Source organism: Bufo gargarizans, chromosome 2, assembly GCF_014858855.1.
Source record: "Bufo gargarizans isolate SCDJY-AF-19 chromosome 2, ASM1485885v1, whole genome shotgun sequence".
Lineage (NCBI taxonomy): Eukaryota > Metazoa > Chordata > Amphibia > Anura > Bufonidae > Bufo > Bufo gargarizans.
Window position 1 is genome coordinate 726,747,905 of NC_058081.1, and position 20,519 is coordinate 726,768,423.

The following is a 20,519-nucleotide window of genomic DNA, read 5'->3' on the forward strand; positions in this document are numbered from 1 at the left end:
CCGACCAGTGGTTGCTGCCGGTGAGCCTCAAGCCCGGCCTGGTGGTGTGTGATAATGGGCGAAATCTCGTTGCAGCTCTGGGACTAGCCAATTTGACGCACATCCCTTGCTTGGCGCATGTGCTGAATTTGGTGGTGCAGAAGTTCATTCACAACTACCCCGACATGTCAGAGCTGCTGCATAAAGTGCGGGCCGTCTGTTCGCGCTTCTGGCGTTCACATCCTGCTGCTGCTCGCCTGTCTGCGCTACAGCGTAACTTCGGCCTTCCCGCTCACCGCCTCATATGCGACGTGCCCTCCAGGTGGAACTCCACCTTGCACATGCTGGACAGACTGTGCGAGCAGCAGCAGGCCATAGTGGAGTTTCAGCTGCAGCACGCACGGGTCAGTCGCACTACAGAACAGCACCACTTCACCACCAATGACTGGGCCTCCATGCGAGACCTGTGTGCCCTGTTGCGCTGTTTCGAGTACTCCACCAACATGGCCAGTGGCGATGACGCCGTTATCAGCGTTACAATACCACTTCTATGTCTCCTTGAGAAAACACTTAGGGCGATGATGCAAGAGGAGGTGGCCCAGGAGGAGGAGGAGGAGGAGGAGGAAGAGGGGTCATTTTTAGCACTTTCAGGCCAGTCTCTTCGAAGTGACTCAGAGGGAGGTTTTTTGCAACAGCAGAGGCCAGGTACAAATGTGGCCAGCCAGGGCCCACTACTGGAGGAGGAGGTGGAGGAGGATGAGGATGAAGCATGGTCACAGCGGGGTGGCACCCAACGCAGCTCGGGTCCATCACTGGTGCGTGGCTGGGGGGAAAGGCAGGACAATGACGATACGCCTCCCACAGAGGACAGCTTGTCCTTACCCCTGGGCAGCCTGGCACACATGAGCGACTACATGCTGCAGTGCCTGCGCAACGACAGCAGAGTTGCCCACATTTTAACCTGTGCGGACTACTGGGTTGCCACCCTGCTGGATCCACGCTACAAAAACAATGTGCCCACCTTACTTCCTGCACTGGAGCTTGATAGGAAGATGCGCGAGTACAAGCGCACGTTGGTAGACGCGCTACTGAGAGCATTCCCAAATGTCACAGGGGAACAAGTGGAAACCCAAGGCCAAGGCAGAGGAGGAGCAACAGGTCGCCAAGGCAGCTGTGTCACGGCCAGCTCCTCTGAGGGCAGGGTTAGCATGGCAGAGATGTGGAAAACTTTTGTCAACACGCCACAGCTAACTGCACCACCACCTGATACGCAACGTGTTAGCAGGAGGCAACATTTCACTAACATGGTGGAACAGTACGTGTGCACACCCCTCCACGTACTGACTGATGGTTCGGCCCCATTCAACTTCTGGGTCTCTAAATTGTCCACGTGGCCAGAGCTAGCCTTTTATGCCTTGGAGGTGCTGGCCTGCCCGCGGCCAGCGTTTTGTCTGAACGTGTATTCAGCACGGCAGGGGGCGTCATTACAGACAAACGCAGCCGCCTGTCTACAGCCAATGTGGACAAGCTGACGTTCATAAAAATGAACCAGGCATGGATCCCACAGGACCTGTCCGTCCCTTGTCCAGATTAGACATTAACTACCTCCCCTTAACCATATATTATTGGACTCCAGGGCACTTCCTCATTCAATCCTATTTTTATTTTCATTTTACCATTATATTGCGAGGCTACCCAAAGTTGAATGAACCTCTCCTCTGTCTGGGTGCCGGGGCCTAAATATATGCCAATGGACTGTTCCAATGTTGGGTGACGTGAAGCCTGATTCTCTGCTATGACATGCAGACTAATTCTCTGCTGACATGAAGACAGATCCTCTGTTACGGGACCTCTCTCCTCTGCCTGGGTGCTGGGCCTAAATTTATGAAAATGGACTCTTACAGTGGTGGGTGACGTGAAGCCTGATTCTCTGCTATGATATGAAGACTGATTCTCTGCTGACATGAAGCCAGATTGTCTGTTAAGGGACCTCTCTCCTCTGCCTGGGTGCTGGGCCTAAATATATGCCAATGGACTGTTGCAGTGGTGGCTGACGTGAAGCCTCATTCTCTGCTATGACATGCAGACTGATTCTCTGCTGACATGAAGCCAGATCCTCTGTTACGGGACCTCTCTCCTCTGCCTGTGTGCTGGGCCTAAATATATGCCAATGGACTGTTGCAGTGGTGGCTGACGTGAAGCCTTATTCTCTGCTATGACATGCAGACTAATTCTCTGCTGACATGAAGCCAGATTGTCTGTTACGGGACCTCTCTCCTCTGCCTGGGTGCTGGGCCTAAATTTATGAAAATGGACTGTTGCAGTGGTGGGTGACGTGAAGCCTGATTCTCTGCTATGACATGAAGACTGATTCTCTGCTGACATGAAGCCAGATTGTCTGTTACGGGACCTCTCTCCTCTGCCTGGGTGCTGGGCCTAAATTTATGAAAATGGACTCTTACAGTGGTGGGTGACGTGAAGCCTGATTCTCTGCTATGATATGAAGACTGATTCTCTGCTTACATGAAGCCAGATTGTCTGTTAAGGGACCTCTCTCCTCTGCCTGGGTGCTGGGCCTAAATTTATGAAAATGGACTCTTACAGTGGTGGCTGACGTGAAGCCTGATTTTCTGCTATGACATGCAGACTGATTCTCTGCTGACATGAAGCCAGATCCTCTGTTACGGGACCTCTCTCCTCTGGCTGGGTGCTGGGCCTAAATATCTGACAATGGACTGTTGCATTGGTGGCTGACGTGAAGCCTCATTCTCTGCTATGACATGCAGACTAATTCTCTGCTGACATGAAGCCAGATTGTCTGTTACGGGACCTCTCTCCTCTGCCTGGGTGCTGGGCCTAAATTTATGAAAATGGACTGTTGCAGTGGTGGGTGACGTGAAGCCTGATTCTCTGCTATGACATGAAGACTGATTCTCTGCTGACAGGAAGCCAGATTATCTGTTACGGGACCTCTCTCCTCTGCCTGGGTGCCGGGGCCTAAATATCTGAGAATGGACTGTTGCAGTGGTGGGTGACGGGAAGCCAGATTCTCTGCTATGGGACCTCTCTCTAATTGATTTTGGTTAATTTTTATTTATTTAATTTTTATTTTAATTCATTTCCCTATCCACATTTGTTTGCAGGGGATTTACCTACATGTTGCTGCCTTTTGCAGCCCTCTAGCCCTTTCCTGGGCTGTTTTACAGCTGTTTTAGTGCCGAAAAGTTCGGGTCCCCATTGACTTCAATGGGGTTCGGGTTCGGGACGAAGTTCGGATCGGGTTCGGATCCCGAACCCCAACATTTTCGGGAAGTTCGGCCGAACTTCTCGAACCCGAACATCCAGGTGTTCGCTCAACTCTACCCACCTTCTCTTTTACATGTTTGTGCAGGGCTGGTACTGCCTTTTTGGCAAAGAAATGATGGCTTGGGACTCTCAACCTCGGCTCGGCACAAGCCATCAGTTCTCTGAAAGGTGCAGAGTCCACCACTTGGAAATGGAAGGACTGCAGCACCAGCAACTTGGCCAGGGGCACATTTAGCTGTATAGTGGAGCTGAGCCCACAGTATATAAGACTTCTCTGGCTGAGGGAACAGAAAAGGACAGAGGCAGGTTGAGGACAGGTAAGGGCACAGGGTGTGAGGGATAAGACTCCAACTTTGTGTCTACAGCGGCCATTTTACATTGTCTGACCTTTTTTTGAAGTTGAGAGATCAGTGACTTTTGTGTGTGTATGTCAGTATCTGCAGATAAGGGAAGGGGCAACTTAGCCACCACCTTTGCTATTCTCCAGAAATGGAAACTGCTTGGTGCGCTATATCTACTTCCTCTATTCTGATAAATGTATGTCTCGTTTTTGTATTGAAAGTCTGCGGTTAACTGACATTTACACCTTTCTGCTTCATAAGCATTTCTATATGTCCAGATGTTTCATGACTTTCATGTAAAGTGAGTGGGTGTATAACCGGAACTGGCCCCAATGTGGTATAAGTATTTGCTTTCCATAGGTAATAAACTGAGACTTGCTTAGATACAACCTTGATATCTGTGTCATTAAATTCTCCCGAGTACTCACTACCTATTTGCCATACTAATTTGGAACTCAGCATAAATCAGAGTAGGGGTCTTTACCCTGACACAGGGCCTGCTCCCGGGCTATGCCAAGTAAGGGTTGTGTCTGACAAACCTACCGACTCTTGGCTGGTGGTGTCTGATGTCACTTGGGATGAAGTGGAAGATCGAGTCAACCTTTTCAAGAACTTGTTGCTTGTCAAGATACGACCGCTAGCTGACACGGGGAGCTCAGGCCTCTTGCTGCAACCCCTGCTGCCATGGCCCCTTTACTCTACTGTGACCTCTGCCTGCGCCAGAAACATTTAGGCCTCTGCCCCTCCCCTGCGCAGGGCCTGGCACTTCTCTGTCTGACATACTGTTAGATCAAATAAATAGGAAATTAATGCACCCCAAAAAAGTCTGTTTTTTGTCACTTCACCACACAACGGCAAATAATACTTTTTTTGTCACTAATGCACGCCAAAGAAGACTTTAGAACATATAACTGCAACGCTGAACGGCAAATAATACTTTTTTTTTTGCCACTAATACACACCAAAAAGGGCTGTAATTTTCTCACTTCACCACACCACGGCTAATAAGCTTATTTTTTCCCACTAATACGAACCAAAAACTGCTTTAGAACATATAACTGCACCGCACAAGGGCAAATAAGACATATAAATATTTCCTAGTAACAACCCTTGTTAATGCCTGTATCACACAGAACTTGCACCCCAAAAACAATAAAAGGTTTGCTGGAATTACAGAGGTATCATCTATTGGAAACCTGAAAGCAGCAGTATAATGGCAATTTGGATCCCCAGCCATTGCAGCAAGGTGTAAGTGGATTGTTCCTATTCCCCAGGCTGTAACCTCCCCTATTGGACCTTGTTCTGCTTCAATACTGTGGAATAATTCCTCCCTATCCTTTCCCTGAATTTCTATTCAGCAAAATAACATTTTTAAAGTCTTGCCTCGCACTGTCCCTAGCGCCTGCTGACGTCTCTCCCTGCACTAAGTATACTGGAAAATGACTGAATCCAAGATGGCTGAGGCTATTTATAGGGCTATGACATCACAGGGCTGGCTGGCTGCTGATTGGCTGCATGCATGGCATTATGGGTGATCCCTTGTTCCCAGAGTTCTTTGCTCCATGTCCTAACATGTGCAGCAGCCATTTTAGGAAAAAATGCGTGAGGAAATTAGGATTCAGTGCGAATCGAATTTTTCTGGAAATTCGGATCAAATTCCACTTCATCAACTTCAATTCGCTCATCTCTGTTCGCGACAGCAGCTAGTCATTGAGAACCTTTTCTTGGGGTTCTAGTTTTCTGTTAGTCGAAATATCAATCAGACAATTTATATATAATTTACATATTTTATTATTTCAAAGATAAAATACATTCATTCATGTATTACTGTACTTATTTATGACATAAAATCAGTTTTACATGATGTATGAACTTAGGTTGAGGTATTAAGGTTTCCGTCACATAAATACAGATGTAGCAGAGTTGAATGAATCTTTAAGCTGACGGACGAAGCTTGGTTGCATTGACGTACTCAGCTCTTCTATATCCATGCACTGGAATTCTCACTCGGTCCATACCTCATTCAGTTTTTGGTGGTAAGGTCCAGTCCTCAGACTCCAGAATGAAAGTTGTAAAGTGGGTTGTGGTTCTTACAACTGAGTGATTTCAGCTGAGGCTGAGGATAGTAGGGTATGGACGCTAGTATAAGTCCTGTGTTGCTTTTGGGGGTTTTGAGTGGTATGCCCTACTTCATGAACTCAATATGTACTGTACATTCATGATATACTCAGGGAAATATGCATTGTGAAAAAGCAAGATACAAAACACTGAATCATTCAACAAAAATAGTGCATAGAGTGCATGTGAACGTACAATGAACATACTAGAGACATGACAACTTGTAAAAATAAAGAACTAGAGTGCTTGACCCTTCACTGCATCTAGTAAGATCTATGTTTAGCTCAGTACCAGAAGAACAATGGCTGAGAAGATGACAAAGCTACCAGATTTGGCCCAGGGGGAGGAGGCACCATTGTAAATGGTACCATTTCCAGTACTGTTGCCAGCATAACCAATGGTTGAATCATTTGTATATCTGCCTGGAACCAGCTCATTTGTATTGCTGCCGCTACCCAACATTGACCCATTCAGTCCATGGCCCATGTTATTGCCATCTGTAACACCACTACCTACTCCAGGTATCATCATATTTGGGTTATAGCTACTGCTGTTCACACTTTCATGGCCCGTGTTAATTCCGTTATTGAAGGAATCACCATGGTTGAGGGACCCATTGTTGCCACCAGAGACATACGTTAAGTTGGGATTATTAACCAAGCCTAAGCTATTAAAATAATCAGCAAGAGATTCATTTATATTGTATGGACCTGAGCCATTAAGATTCATACCAGGGGGCAAATGATTTAAGAAATAGCTATTATTTCGGATGCTTTCATTGGACGAACCATTCAGTTTTGAGAGAAAATCCTGGATACCACTGTAGTTACTGAATGAACCATTACTGTTGGGCAACATGTTTGGATTAAAGCTGCTGCTATAGATCCATGCTGTTCCATTATAATAGCTAGATCCTCCTGGCACAGTCCCATTACCAGCATAAGATGTTGAGGAGCCATTGCCTCCAGACACATTGGCATATCCACCTGGCACAGACATACTGTGGTTAGAGCTACTGCTATTGATCCCTTCATGGGTCATCCCAGTCCCATTACCATAACTGGCATAAGATGTTGAGGAGCCATTGCCTCCAGACACATTGGCATATCCACCTGGCACAGACATACTGTGGTTAGAGCTACTGCTATTGATCCCATTATGGGTCATCCCAGTCCCATTGCCATAACTGGCATAAGATGTTGAGGAGCCATTGCCTCCAGACACATTGGCATATCCACCTGGCACAGACATACTGTGGTTAGAGCTACTGCTATTGATCCCTTCATGGGTCATCCCAGTCCCATTACCAGAACTGGCATAAGATGTTGATGAGCCATTGCCTCCAGACACATTGGCATATCCACCTGGCACAGACATACTGTGGTTAGAGCTACTGCTATTGATCCCTTCATGGGTCATCCCAGTCCCATTACCAGAACTGGCATAAGATGTTGAGGAGCCATTGCCTCCGGACACATTAGCATATCCACCTGGCACAGACATGCTGTGGTTAGAGCTACTGCTATTGATCCCTTCATGGGTCATCCCAGTCCCATTACCATAACTGGCATAATATGTTGAGGAGCCATTGCCTCCAGACACATTGGCATATCCACCTGGCACAGACATACTGTGGTTAGAGCTACTGCTATTTATCCCTTCATGGGTCATCCCAGTCCCATTACCATAACTGGCATAAGATGTTGAGGAGCCATTGCCTCTAGACACATTGGCATATCCACCTGGCACTGACATACTGTGGTTAGAGCTACTGCTATTGATCCCTTCATGGGTCATCCCAGTCCCATTACCATAACTGGCATAATATGTTGAGGAGCCATTGCCTCCAGACACATTGGCATATCCACCTGGCACAGACATACTGTGGTTAGAGCTACTGCTATTGATCCCTTCATGGGTCATCCCAGTCCCATTACCATAACTGGCATAAGATGTTGAGGAGCCATTGCCTCCAGACACATTGGCATATCCACCTGGCACAGACATACTGTGGTTAGAGCTACTGCTATTGATCCCATTATGGGTCATCCCAGTCCCATTGCCATAACTGGCATAAGATGTTGAGGAGCCATTGCCTCCAGACACATTGGCATATCCACCTGGCACAGACATACTGTGGTTAGAGCTACTGCTATTGATCCCTTCATGGGTCATCCCAGTCCCATTACCAGAACTGGCATAAGATGTTGATGAGCCATTGCCTCCAGACACATTGGCATATCCACCTGGCACAGACATACTGTGGTTAGAGCTACTGCTATTGATCCCTTCATGGGTCATCCCAGTCCCATTACCATAACTGGCATAATATGTTGAGGAGCCATTGCCTCCAGACACATTGGCATATCCACCTGGCACAGACATACTGTGGTTAGAGCTACTGCTATTTATCCCTTCATGGGTCATCCCAGTCCCATTACCATAACTGGCATAAGATGTTGAGGAGCCATTGCCTCCAGACACATTGGCATATCCACCTGGCACTGACATACTGTGGTTAGAGCTACTGCTATTGATCCCTTCATGGGTCATTCCAGTCCCATTACCATAACTGGCATAATATGTTGAAGAACCATTTCCTCCAGACACATTGGCATATCCACCTGGCACAGACATACTGTGGTTAGAGCTACTGCTATTGCTCCCTTCATAGGTCATCCCAGTCCCATTACCAGTATAGTAGGTTGAGGAGTGATTATTTGCTGAGATATTATTGTACCCCACAGGTGCTGCCATATTGTGATTAGAGTCATTGCTGTAGATCCATTCATTAGTTATGCCAGTACCATAATCAGAACTGCTGTGCGAAGGTGATGAGTGGTTTTTCCCAGGAATGTTCACATACCCCACTGGCACTACCACATTGTGGTTAGATGAATTATTGCTGTTGTTCCATTCACTGGTCATTCCAGTACCATTTCCTGAACTGGTGTAAGGAGTTGAGGATGTGTTACCTCCAGGCATATTGGTGTAGCCACCAAATGAAGAGGACCCTGTGGTGCCAGCACTGGAGTTGTTTCCACTTCCTGCAGAGTTGTTTCCTGATGAGGAGAGATTTCCAGAACCATTATTGTTAGCAATACCTGTGTTATAAATATTACTGCCATGTCCTGAATTGGGCTGCTTAACACCAGAATTGTGGGGTTTTACTGTTTCAGGTGCCAAATGTTGAGTGCTGTCATTGTTATTAGCTGACAAAACTATATTTGGATTATAAGCACTGGTAACTGTCCCAGAATTACCTACCGAATCATAACTATTAGAATCCATACTACCTGGAGCTACAGTAGGGGAACCAGGTTGGCCATTATTCAAGTCTATAGCTACGTAAACTATTTCTGTGAAGCTACCACTCTCATAATTGTTAAAGTCATTATTATCTTGGTCGTTCACAATATTGTCATAATATGAATTGGTACCGATACTGCTGCCACCATAACTGTTTAAGTCTGAAAAAGTTGTGGGCTCGTCCGTGAACGAGCTAACGTCACTGTCACTAGAGTTAGAAGTGTGTGGTGCACCTTCTTCACCAACTGCTGACCCTCCCAGTGATAATGTACTGAAATTGCTTTCCCCTAAAGAATAATTTTTAGAATTGGGCACAGTGTGACTTTCACTCTCGGAGTTAAAAGAGGGATTGGAATAGCCAGTGTTACTATTACTGTTCCATGAGCCACCTTTGATGCCTTGAGTATTGCTGTTTCCAGGACACATAATGGGGCCATTAAACTCACTGGAACCATCATCATTGTGGTAAGTTGAAGAGCTACCACTGCCATATTTGCTATTAGCATGATGTCCTGTTTTGACTGGGCTGCCAGAGCGTTTACGCCTTCTGAAAGTTTCACCATGAGTGGCATCAGAAGAAGATGTGTTTTGGATACCTGTTCCTGGAGAAGCATTTCCTATGGGAAAATAACCACTGCCTTGGAGACTGCTGTCTGAGGACTGGTTGTTGCAGAGACTTCCATTGCAGCACTTTACAGTTGCAGCTTCCAGCTTTTGCAACAAGGGAAGGACCGAGCTGTCACACATTGATGGTGTAGCGCAACCTTTGATCATGGTGGGTATTTGGTGCCCATCTGGGAAATAAGCAGGACAACAAATTATTTTGCAGAAGTGTATTTAGTTTAACCAGTATATAATACTATACTCAATTCTCCACTCTGCATATCTGTCAGTCATGTGTACGCTCCTACAAGTCTTTCCCTTGCACCACCATTTTCTAAGACATTTGTACACTGAGGTGGGGACAGCCATACAACAGCCCCCTTGTATTTTGGCAGCTAGAAATGCAAATGCCTCCTCATAAGGTATACAGGAATTTAATAGTGTTCCCTTAGAAAGACGCGTAAGGAAATCTTGAATTAATCACAGGATATTAAGAAGGGAACCAGCCTATACAGAAATCTAACCTACTGTATAAAGTCTGCTATTCTATTTTCTACTAGACGTGCAGAGAGTAAATTAAATAACTGCTTACCTTTCGTGACTGTCCCTTCAATGTGTAGGCAAGATGTTAGGGCTCCATAGCATTGGGCTTTGTCTAACTCTCCAGGTGAGCACCCTGCCCCATCAAGCGTATTGCAGCTGTAGCATTGTATTCCATTGGGTGTCTTGTCCTCTTGTTCATACTCTACAGCGAAGCAGTGATAAATTAGTATCTGAATCTGTATGACTTTCAAATGCAGTTTAAATACTTTAAAAGTCCACTATACATAAATCATTCATTTTCAAGTCTCTTCCTTGGAAGAGTCTTCTCGAAGTCTAACTTTATCAGGAGACCAAAATTTCTCCATGATTTATCCCATCTTGTCCTATAATAAACATCTAGAACCTTGGGTTTTAGAGTTTTAATATGTTTTCCAGTTGACAATGTCCATCCTTTTGCCAACGCATAACTTAAGAACATCCAACTGGACTCAGCCAAAAAATGGTTCCAACTTGGTACCAATCCAATCTCACATCTCTGTGGAGATTCTATTTCTCCTCATTTGGTCCTGATGTGAAGACTCTTCTACTAAGATCCAGAAAGAGATCATTACATATTCTCCACACACTAAGATTTCTGCTAAAAAACACAATTTTCCCAAAACTTTTGAAACTGCTTTTAAACAATGTTGGTGTTTGGAGAATACATATTTAAAAAAAATCTCAAAGCTGCTGAAAATCATGGACTTGAGACCAAAGTCCATAATTTAACTGTAGGCTGCACTTGACAAGGGGGCTCATCCGGGATGGGAATTCTTTTCTAAAATGGATCGTACATGCTTGATAAAGTTTTACTTCTTGATTATAACTATTCATGATTTTCTGTAACCTTTCACGTCCCGTGTTGGCCATTACCTATGACACTGTTGCAGAAGTTTCCATGACAGCCCTGGATAGTCACAGAAGATGTCTGACTGGAGAAAGCCATGTTCTCTTTATAAGATGGAAGGTGTGCACATCCTTTTATGCTGACGTCTGCTATGTCACCTTTTGGGGAATATGAAGAGACAGAGGAGTTAGAGGGGGGTACAGGTTTTGTGGTGAATTTGTATTGAAGAAAATTGGGAACCCTTCACCATTACCATCATTTGTGATACTAATTTACATAAACAACAAATCATTTTAGAAATGTGTTATGAGGTATCTGAAAATCACCAAAGATCCGACAGTTTCTTTTTTACATAACCCTGTGGATGTCAGATTATAAAAATCTACCTGCAAGGTTTCAGTATAGAGATGTATTTGAAGCTGTGTGTACATATTGTGTACAACCTTTCCCATTGCCCATATACTCACCAAAGGAACCTATGACACTCATGTCCACACACAGGTTCTGCTCTCCCGTGCATCTCATTTCATTCATTTTATCACTGTCGCAGTTGATTTCCGGAGATATACAGGAGTGACAGTAGAGGTCATTTCGATTTGAGTCAGGATCTGAAAATAAGTACATTATATTCAGACAGCAGGAAAAATAGATTATTCAATTTACATCTGTTATCTCAGGCCAACTACGTGCCACTGGATTTAGGTCAAATATACACCTAATTAAAAACTTTGCAGCCAAAAGGAACAAATTAGTCATAATCATTGGGTCAGTTTCTTCCAGTAGGGTCATTATGATCCATACGGTCATTGTGTATGATGATCATTCAGACAAGCCCTTGAGGACATTCTTATTGAAGACCACGAGTTCAATTCATGGGAAACAAGTCTTCACTAGGAAGTTCAGAAACCTTCAATATTATTTCGATGAGAGACAACAAGATGAATCTGACCAACAGAATCTCATTAGTTCTTTACGTGGAACCTCATGGTCAAGGTAGAGAGAAGACATTCACATGCAGACTTGAGCTAACTTCCTGTGTAAGCATCTGGAAGAAACTGAACCAACCATGTAAAGATTTCTAAGCACTAACTTAAGGTGACATACACCTTTAATTTTTCTTGGCCAAGGCTCATTCGGCCTAAAGCAGCCAATGGAGCAGATCCTGCTCTACTAACACCTTTCGATACATGATGGTCATCAAGTTTGACCCCAATAAACACAAAGAGCATGACCTGTAAATGTACACATATACCATACCTGAGATTTTTTTGTTACAAAGGTCTGAGTTGCACGTCTCCTGCTGCAGGGAAAAGGTGACCAACTGACTTGGAGATATTGATATCTTATTGGTAGTGGTGGTTGAGTTAACACAGCCCTTGAGAACTTTCCTCACCTTACAAGGAACTGCATGAAAAAAAAAGGAAAAAAAGTTCACATCAAGGAAAAGAAATTTACATCTCACAAATCTATATTCTTGGGTGGTGATCATCACAATGACACAATGTGTCCATAGAGCAATGTGTAATTCCTAAAGGGTCAATGCCCTCCACCCTTATGCCTCTTGCTCCGTTGCAGACAATGCGCACAAAAGAAAGATACTCTAAAAACCAGAAGGTGAAGTCACAGATCCACCCAGAGGCATAATGGTAGGAGCGCCTTCGAAATTTAATTTGGTTTATTATTTTAGGCTTAGGTCTAAACATTCACAATCACATTAATAAATGTCGGCCATTTTGCTAAATATCTTTGTGCCTAACAGTCCAAACGAGTGGGATTTTTACTTTTATTTTTTACATATAAATTAGGGGAACCCAAGCTTCTACTGTTCTAATAATGATGATATAACAATATTACAATGACAAGCGGCTGCTTACAGGAGTCTATGTGCAGGGCAGAGGTGGAGCACACGGCGTTCTGTCCAGGACACGTCTCTTCGGTCGGACTGCACTCATTATCGTTTCCAACACACTTGTAACACTTCAAGGAATTGGCTAAAATAGAAAAACAGAAAAAAAAATATTTAGAAGGTGGGACCATGAAGTCACAAATAATTTTTTTCTACAGTTGTCCATATTTTTGCCACATTGATATTAGATTTGAGATCTGACACCCATAAAGGAATTCCTGGCCTACGGTCAGAAGATAAAATATCAGAGGGGGTCTCTGAGCTTGAACCCCCTTTAAAGAAGGGGTCCCGTTGCACATCAGTGCGCTCCAAATCCTGTCCTTAATGCTTCACCCTAAGTTTTCCATCCAAATCTAAGTTTTGAGATACGGAAGTCATCCAGCAAAGAGGATTAAATGCATTACCGAGCACCATATCTGAATCAGTGTTATCCTCTGATGCGCCAAAAGATTGGTTTCCAACAAAAACCCCTTTCATTTATTTTGATGTATTCCTAACCTAAAAATTCTGGAAATGGTAAAACAGATTGGTTGTCCTTAATACGCAGGTCATGTCCCGGTGTGCACGGCCCATATACACTTATCCTAAATCATCTAGTCAAGTGAAACCTGCAACAGAGAACTTTTTGCGTTTCCTGTTTTTCTATTAGGGTTTTGCCAGTGACAGGGCGTGCCGTTTTATACTCACAGTAGAAGAGATATATATCTTACATTATTTGTCTGATGCAATGTAGAAAGAACATGGAGCTCGCCCACTTGCTCCAGATTCGTAAAGGCGGAGACGTGTGTCCCTTGTAAGGTTTATTTGCACTGATCTCATAAATGCGGAGGGACATATATAATTAGCTCTTAATGTGTTATTATCAGTATGATACCTGTCATTCTCGCTGGAGAGGTTTATGTAATAGAAGATTGATCCTCATTAGGTGCCATTAATCAATGGAAGATCCTTCCTGTAGAAATGGGCCGCCCTGCTCCATGAATGTCACTGAAAGAGCATCTCCACTCAAAATAATGTCTAATCTGCACCAAAACTGACCCTCCCTATGCGCTTTCTCAAATTTCTTCTTCCATGTGTCCAGTCTGGGTAAATGGATATCATGGCGGGATTTCTTTTTCCCCCGGAGAAATCCTAAAAAAAATTGGACAACCCCTTTAAAGTCTAAGGCTTTTTGCTGCTTTTGGGCTTGAAAAAAGTGTGTTTTTACTAGCCTTTGTGTGCCATTTATTTTTCTACATGCATTTTTTTAGCCATTTTTTTTCCTACAGAGAAGTTTTTGAAGAATGTCTGAAATATTGCTATATTTTTATGTTTGAATTTTAATTAATTTAATTTTCTTTAAAAAATGCCAATATACTGTAGTAAAAATCACAATGTCTTAAAAAAATGCACTGTTCGAAGTTCACAATTTTCAAACATCTGGCTGCAGTGGTTTTTTTTTTGACAAAAATAATGCTGCAAAATGCAGTTATCGCTAATATCTCACTTCCCCTCATTCATAGAACCCTAGAAGCTGAGATACCGGCAACTGTTTACTGGAGTCCTTTTTTTTTTCTAGTGTTATTTGTTATTTTATTTTACTTTTTTTTTTATGCAGCAAGCAACGTTTTTCTGGATAATTGGAAACAACGTATCAGGCAGTGCTTTTTATGGCATATTTTGTTGCTTTTATGCGTTTTTTAGCATATAGACATTTTTCAAATTCAGCATGCTCTAAACACCTAATTTTTATCAAAGTTTTCCATAGAGATCTCTACAGGGGGAAAAATACACTCGAAAAAAACATTTAAAAAATGTGGGAACAGAAATTGTGAAATTAAGGGAATTTTATTTATTTTACAAGCAAATAAAAAACACAAATAAGGGCTCATGCACACGACCGTATGTATTTTGCAGCTCGCAAAACACGGATGTTGTCCATGTGCATTCCTTATTTTGCGGAACGGAACAGCTGGCCCCTAGAACAGCCCTATCTTTTTGTGGAACGGACATACGGAAACGGAATGCACACAAAGTAACTTCCATTTTTTTTCCGGACCCATTGAAATGAATGGTCCCGCATACGTTCCGTAACAAAAACAAAAAACGAAATGGACACTGAAAGAAAATAGGTTCATGTGCATGAGCCCTAAGGTGAGTAAAGGAAGCCATAAAAATCCCTGTGACTACCGGAGATCACAGTGGTCCCCGGGAATTTCCCGTCTCTGATGGCAGTGCCAGTATCGCGGAAGACGATCGGTGACTGCCCCAGAAAATTAGACTTTTGCAAACCGTGATGATTAGTGCCGCGCTGATACACATGTATCCTAAACCAAAAATCTAAAAATGGGTGTTGATATTTATGGGCATTTCTCATTTTATTTTTGTGTTTTGTTGGGTACAGGGCGTGTACTCATACACAGAGCTTATAAATCCAGAGGAACATAGATTATGAAAGGAGTGTCGAAAATGGACAATTCCTTTAATTACCATCCTTTAAGGGACAGATAGCAGGTGAGGTCAACAATATATATTGCAACTGATAATTAAGTTCCATCCTAAATCAGCAATTATTTTCCTGCGCTAGAAACTAATTTCTGCCCATAAGGCATGGCGGTTGCGTTATCACACATCTCGCCTTTAAAAAATACACCGCTCCCCAGCACAGGGATATTAATAGCAGTAATTATATGGTGATCACCACTTTCTCTTGCTTTATTTTTTTGTTCCAGAACGAAAATTATATATTTCATGATGACTCCCATCCTCCTCCCACCCAGAGATTTCTCACCCGCACCCATAGCTGACTTAATTAAATCTTCACCTATGATACATATATATAAATATCAGTAGGACGTGTATTTTCCCGTCCTGCCTGTCATTTGGAAGCAGATTTTACACAGATACTGTAATTAGCAAGACTATAAGATACAGACGTAGCAGAGCTGAGGTTGTAACAAAATCTGTAGAGTGGTCACCATCTACCGCAATATTTTAAATGCTCAACCTGCGGCCCTCCAGCTGTTGTAAAACTACAACTCCCACCATGCCCTTCTGTAGGCGGATAGCTGTAGGGTGTCTAGGAATGTTGGGAGTAGTAGTTTTGCAACAGCTGGAGGGCTGCAGGTTGAGCATGCCTGTTTTAAAGGATTCATATAAAAAAAAGTGTGGCCCCTTAGAAGTGTAGTGGGACCCCTTAGACGTCAACATTGCCACATTACATCTCCATAAAGAGACACATGAATTTTGGTGGAGACAAGAGATCATGTGAGTCTCTGCAGCTGCAAGACCCTCGGGGGTGGAACAATTCCTCAGCCCCGCCCTGGAGGCAGCACATGACAACCAGTCAGAATCCAGGTATCATTTTACATGTTTATATTATAAATTAAAGAGGGGGTATTGTTTTTTATTGCAGAAGCAGCCCCACTCTAGACCAAGGATCATGTCTGGAACTGCACGTCAAGGGATGACTTGCAGATGTGCAGGCCCAGTGTTAAAGACAAAGTCAGATCTGCTACATCTGTAAATATATCCAGATGTAGCAGAGCTTTGCAGATATCATACCACAGTATTTGCCATCCTACAATCACTGTAACATCCCATAACCAATACATTTCCATAAATCCGCCATCTAATAATTGGTACATTCCGATAACCCTTCACCCGCTTCTGGAGTAGAACTGGAATATAATCCGATTCTCATTGTCAGAAACTAATTCTACTGTTTTTAGGGCTGCTTGATAATCCAGAATCAGCTCCCAGATTACGTGAATGATACATTTTCTCTATTTAGTAGTATTTTTTTATTTTAGCAATACTGAGTCTTACCTGGAATAGCCAACGCCAGCAGACAGCACAGCAGCAGGGACATGGTGTGCACTCCCATCCTCAGCGCTCTCCTTGTGTCCTGACCCAGGGCAAAGCATGATGTATATATACCTGTGCCATCATCCTGCATCACCGTCAGAAACGCCCGCCAACTCCACGCCCTGTATCCCTGCTGATGAGTAACAGATGTAAAAACCGTCCCAAGTGGTAATTAATTTAGGTAGAGAGAGAGAGAGAACGATGATTAGCCTCGAGATTGCTGCAGACATTCCCAAAGTCAAGTGTCTCACCCCATACGTATGCTAAGGTACCTAAGGTGATGGTTTAAAGGGAAGCACCACTACTACAACTCCCAATATTAGCTCTTGTGCCCAGATTCTACGTGCCTGCAGCTGCCACAAGGGGGGCTCTTTTAAAGAGCAGATGTACTATATATAGAGTTCATTGACTGGGACTGGCCAAATTTGACAGGACTATTTCTAAAAATTGTGAAAGTAGAACCTTAAGGGGGTTTGCATGTACAGTACAGACCAAAAGTTTGGACACACCTTCTCATTCAAAGAGTTTTCTTTGTTTTCATGACTATGAAAATTGTAGATTCACATTGAAGGCATCAAAACTATGAATTAACACATGTGGAATTATATACATAACAAAAAAGTGTGAAACAACTGAAAATATGTCATATTCTAGGTTCTTCAAAGTAGCCACCGTTTGCTTTGATTACTGCTTTGCACACTCTTGGCATTCTCTTGATGAGCTTCAAGAGGTAGTCACCTGAAATGGTCTTCCAACAGTCTTGAAGGAGTTCCCAGAGATGCTTAGCACTTGTTGGCCCTTTTGCCTTCACTCTGCGGTCCAGCTCACCCCAAACCATCTCGATTGGGTTCAGGTCCGGTGACTGTGGAGGCCAGGTCATCTGGCGCAACAGCCCATCACTCTCCTTCATGATCAAATAGCCCTTACACAGCCTAGAGGTGTGTTTGAGGGTCATTGTCCTGTTGAAAAATAAATGATGGTCTCAGCTAAACGCAAACCGGATGGAATAGCATGCCGCTGCAAGATGCTGTGGTAGCCATGCTGGTTCAGTATGCCTTCAATTTGGAATAAATCCCCAACAGTGTCACCAGCAAAGCACCCCCACACCATCACACCTCCTCCTCCATGCTTCACGGTGGTAACCAGGCATGTAGAGTCCATCCGTTCACCTTTTCTGCGTCGCACAAAGACACAGGTGGTTGGAACCAAAGATCTCAAATTTGGACTCATCAGACCAAAGCACAGATTTCCACTGGTCTAATGTCCATTCCTTGTGTTCTTTAGCCCAAACAAGTCTCTTCTGCTTGTTGCCTGTCCTTAGCAGTGGTTTCCTAGCAGATACTCTACCATGAAGGCCTGATTCACACAGTCTCCTCTTAACAGTTGTTCTAGAGATGTGTCTGCTGCTAGAACTCTGTGTGGCATTGACCTGGTCTCTAATCTGAGCTGCTGTTAACCTGCGATTTCTGAGACTGGTGACTCGGATGAACTTATCCTCCGCAGCAGAGGTGACTCTTGGTCTTCCTCTTCTTGGGGCGGTCCGCATGTGAGCCAGTTTCTTTGTAGCGCTTGATGGTTTTTGTGACTGCACTTGGGGACACTTTCAAAGTTTTCCCAATTTTTCGGACTGACTGACCTTCATTTCTTAAAGTAATGATGGCCACTCGTTTTTCTTTACTTAGCTGCTTTTTTCTTGCCATAATACAAATTCTAACAGTCTATTCAGTAGGACTATCAGCTGTGTATCCACCTGACTTCTCCTCAAGGGAGGTGTTTATTTTGGTTGATGTTTATGTTTGTGCTGGTGCTTTAACCCCGTTGTATGGGAAGAAATCTGTCATCGCCGCCCTGCTTGAGAGAGCAACGCCTTACAATATATATATGTGGTATTTATACATCATCCTTATGCATTCTGTCCCTTTAATCATACTTGCCAAAACTGAAACATTAGTGGGATGCTTCAAGATAAAAGGATACCTCCCACACTCCTGGACTTCCCAGAGTGCTTGGCAAATCTTGCGGTACCAGCATATTTCTCCTGGAAAACAGTTCTTTGTGTAATTTAAAGCGAGTCTGTCACCAGTTACCTCTCTGTCCAACTGTTTGCAGAGACACATAGCTGTGGTTCGGTACAGAATTTTAACACTTTTTCTTAATAGGCAAATTAGGCCTTTGGTGCAATTAGGGAGTCATCATTGCCCTTGTTGCACCTAAGCTTGGCTCCATTGTGGCCAGCCCGTTCCTTGCTGCTTTGATTGCCAGGACCAGGCAGTGATAAAGCAGACAGGTAGGGGATGACTACAGAAAGAAGCGGAGCTTAGGTGCAACAAGAGCAATGATGACACCCTCATTGCACTAAAGGCCTTATTAAGAAAAAGTATCAGATTTGGGAACAGAGCCTCGAATCAATGAAAGAAAAACCTGTGAACCACAACTATTTCTTCATGCAAACCGTTGAATTCAGAGGCCGCTGGCGACAGATTCCCAATAACTGTATGTGGTGCTAAGATGCTGCCCCGGGACCCAAATGTGATTTTTTCTTGGGGGGGTATACAAAAAAGGCAAAATGGAGCACAAAAGGGGTGGAATTATTAAAAAGTGGGGGGGCAGGCTTTTTTAAACATAGTCCTGGCAAAACCCCAAAAATTCCACAAATGTTGACAAGTATGCTTTTAGTCTTCATTATATGTGATGATGAGGTTGATGGTTTGGTGCTCACAGTCATCTTCACAAATTTCCTTCTTATGCTCTTATTTATTTCACTGAAGAGCAGACAATTGTCCATAAATTTTATAATTATCCTTTTATTTCCCAGAAATATGTATGGAAAGGACAGTCCATCCGGTTGACCTGGGGAGCGGCTCTAATTGGGCCCCTTCCCTTTGTTACTAGATGGTCGGAACCTGTGAAGGGCTGACCCTCCATACTTGGTAGCAAACGTGGTGAGGAACTTCCCCAATGAAGGGGGTAAAAGCAGAGCTCTTCTGTCCTGGGGGGCAGAAACCAGTCACGTAACGGGGGGGGCCATTCTGTTCTTTGCTCTAGGACCCACTCTATTAGAGGACCAGCATCATCATTCATCTCCATACCCATGGCCCCCTTTCAGATTGATTTCCAGAAGAGCCTCTGAAGAATTAGAGCTAGAATTCAGCTCCTCTGAGATGTCCCAATGTCTTCTTCAGGGTCAGCAGACAGACATCTTGGATTTATTGTACAGACAGTGGATCTGAGCGTATAGAAGGGCAGAGTGCTAATTAAAAAGACATTTTAATACTTTTTAACCTTTTGTCCATTTTTGTGTATATTTAAAGCTTAAAGAGGATGCCCCTCTAGTCTAGGACAACCTCTGTCTATATTCCCTTGGGTACATATTTCATGTCTTGTACCCATGCATCCAAAGGGTTAAACGCATTGGATCACCCCTTTATGTTAGATGGGTTCCCAAAAAATAGGCTGTATTCTGGGAGGAAACCTGTGTTTCCCTGCAGCGCTACAACAGAGCAAAATAAGTATTACATAGTGCGAATAAAATCATCGGTGACCACTGCAGGAGAACGGTGGTACAGCAATGCGGACATTCATATGGATGGGCCTCAATGTAGTACACGATTGCGTTGAGTCCTCCAGAGCAGGACCTTCTGTTAGCTATTCTGCTCTGTCTATTAGATGGGTCCTCAAACAA

General features: G+C 43.7%; 1 protein-coding gene across 3 annotated transcripts; it reads right to left on the bottom strand.

Annotated features, from left to right (window-relative positions):
* Positions 1–5,399: 5,399 nt before the first annotated feature.
* On the bottom strand, positions 5,400–16,945 carry LOC122929153 (hornerin-like). 3 transcript variants are annotated; one of them, XM_044282655.1, is made up of 8 exons: positions 16,799–16,945; positions 12,960–13,076; positions 12,343–12,489; positions 11,553–11,693; positions 11,112–11,243; positions 10,249–10,401; positions 6,943–9,847; positions 5,400–6,690 (listed from the first exon to the last, which is right to left on the bottom strand). In XM_044282655.1, exons 1-8 carry the CDS (start codon positions 16,926–16,928, stop codon positions 6,024–6,026), a joined length of 4,392 nt encoding a protein of 1,463 aa, XP_044138590.1. In that variant the 5' UTR covers positions 16,929–16,945; the 3' UTR covers positions 5,400–6,023. The 3 variants fall into 3 exon arrangements, with proteins under 3 accessions (XP_044138590.1, XP_044138592.1, XP_044138589.1); XM_044282657.1 differs by having other exon boundaries at positions 5,400–8,806; positions 9,650–9,847; positions 16,799–16,944; XM_044282654.1 differs by having other exon boundaries at positions 5,400–9,847; positions 16,799–16,944.
* Between the last annotated feature and the right edge of the window lie 3,574 nt (positions 16,946–20,519).

Coding starts and splice junctions, on each gene's coding strand:
- LOC122929153 (XM_044282654.1), bottom strand. CDS start 16,928: ATGCAGGATGATGGCACAGGTATATATACATCATGCTTTGCCCTGGGT. Junction 11,694..12,342: donor TTGTAACAAAAAAATCTCAG/GTATGGTATATG, acceptor ACTTATTTTCAG/ATCCTGACTCAAATCGAAAT. Junction 11,244..11,552: donor GAGTGTCATAGGTTCCTTTG/GTGAGTATATGG, acceptor ATTCCCCAAAAG/GTGACATAGCAGACGTCAGC.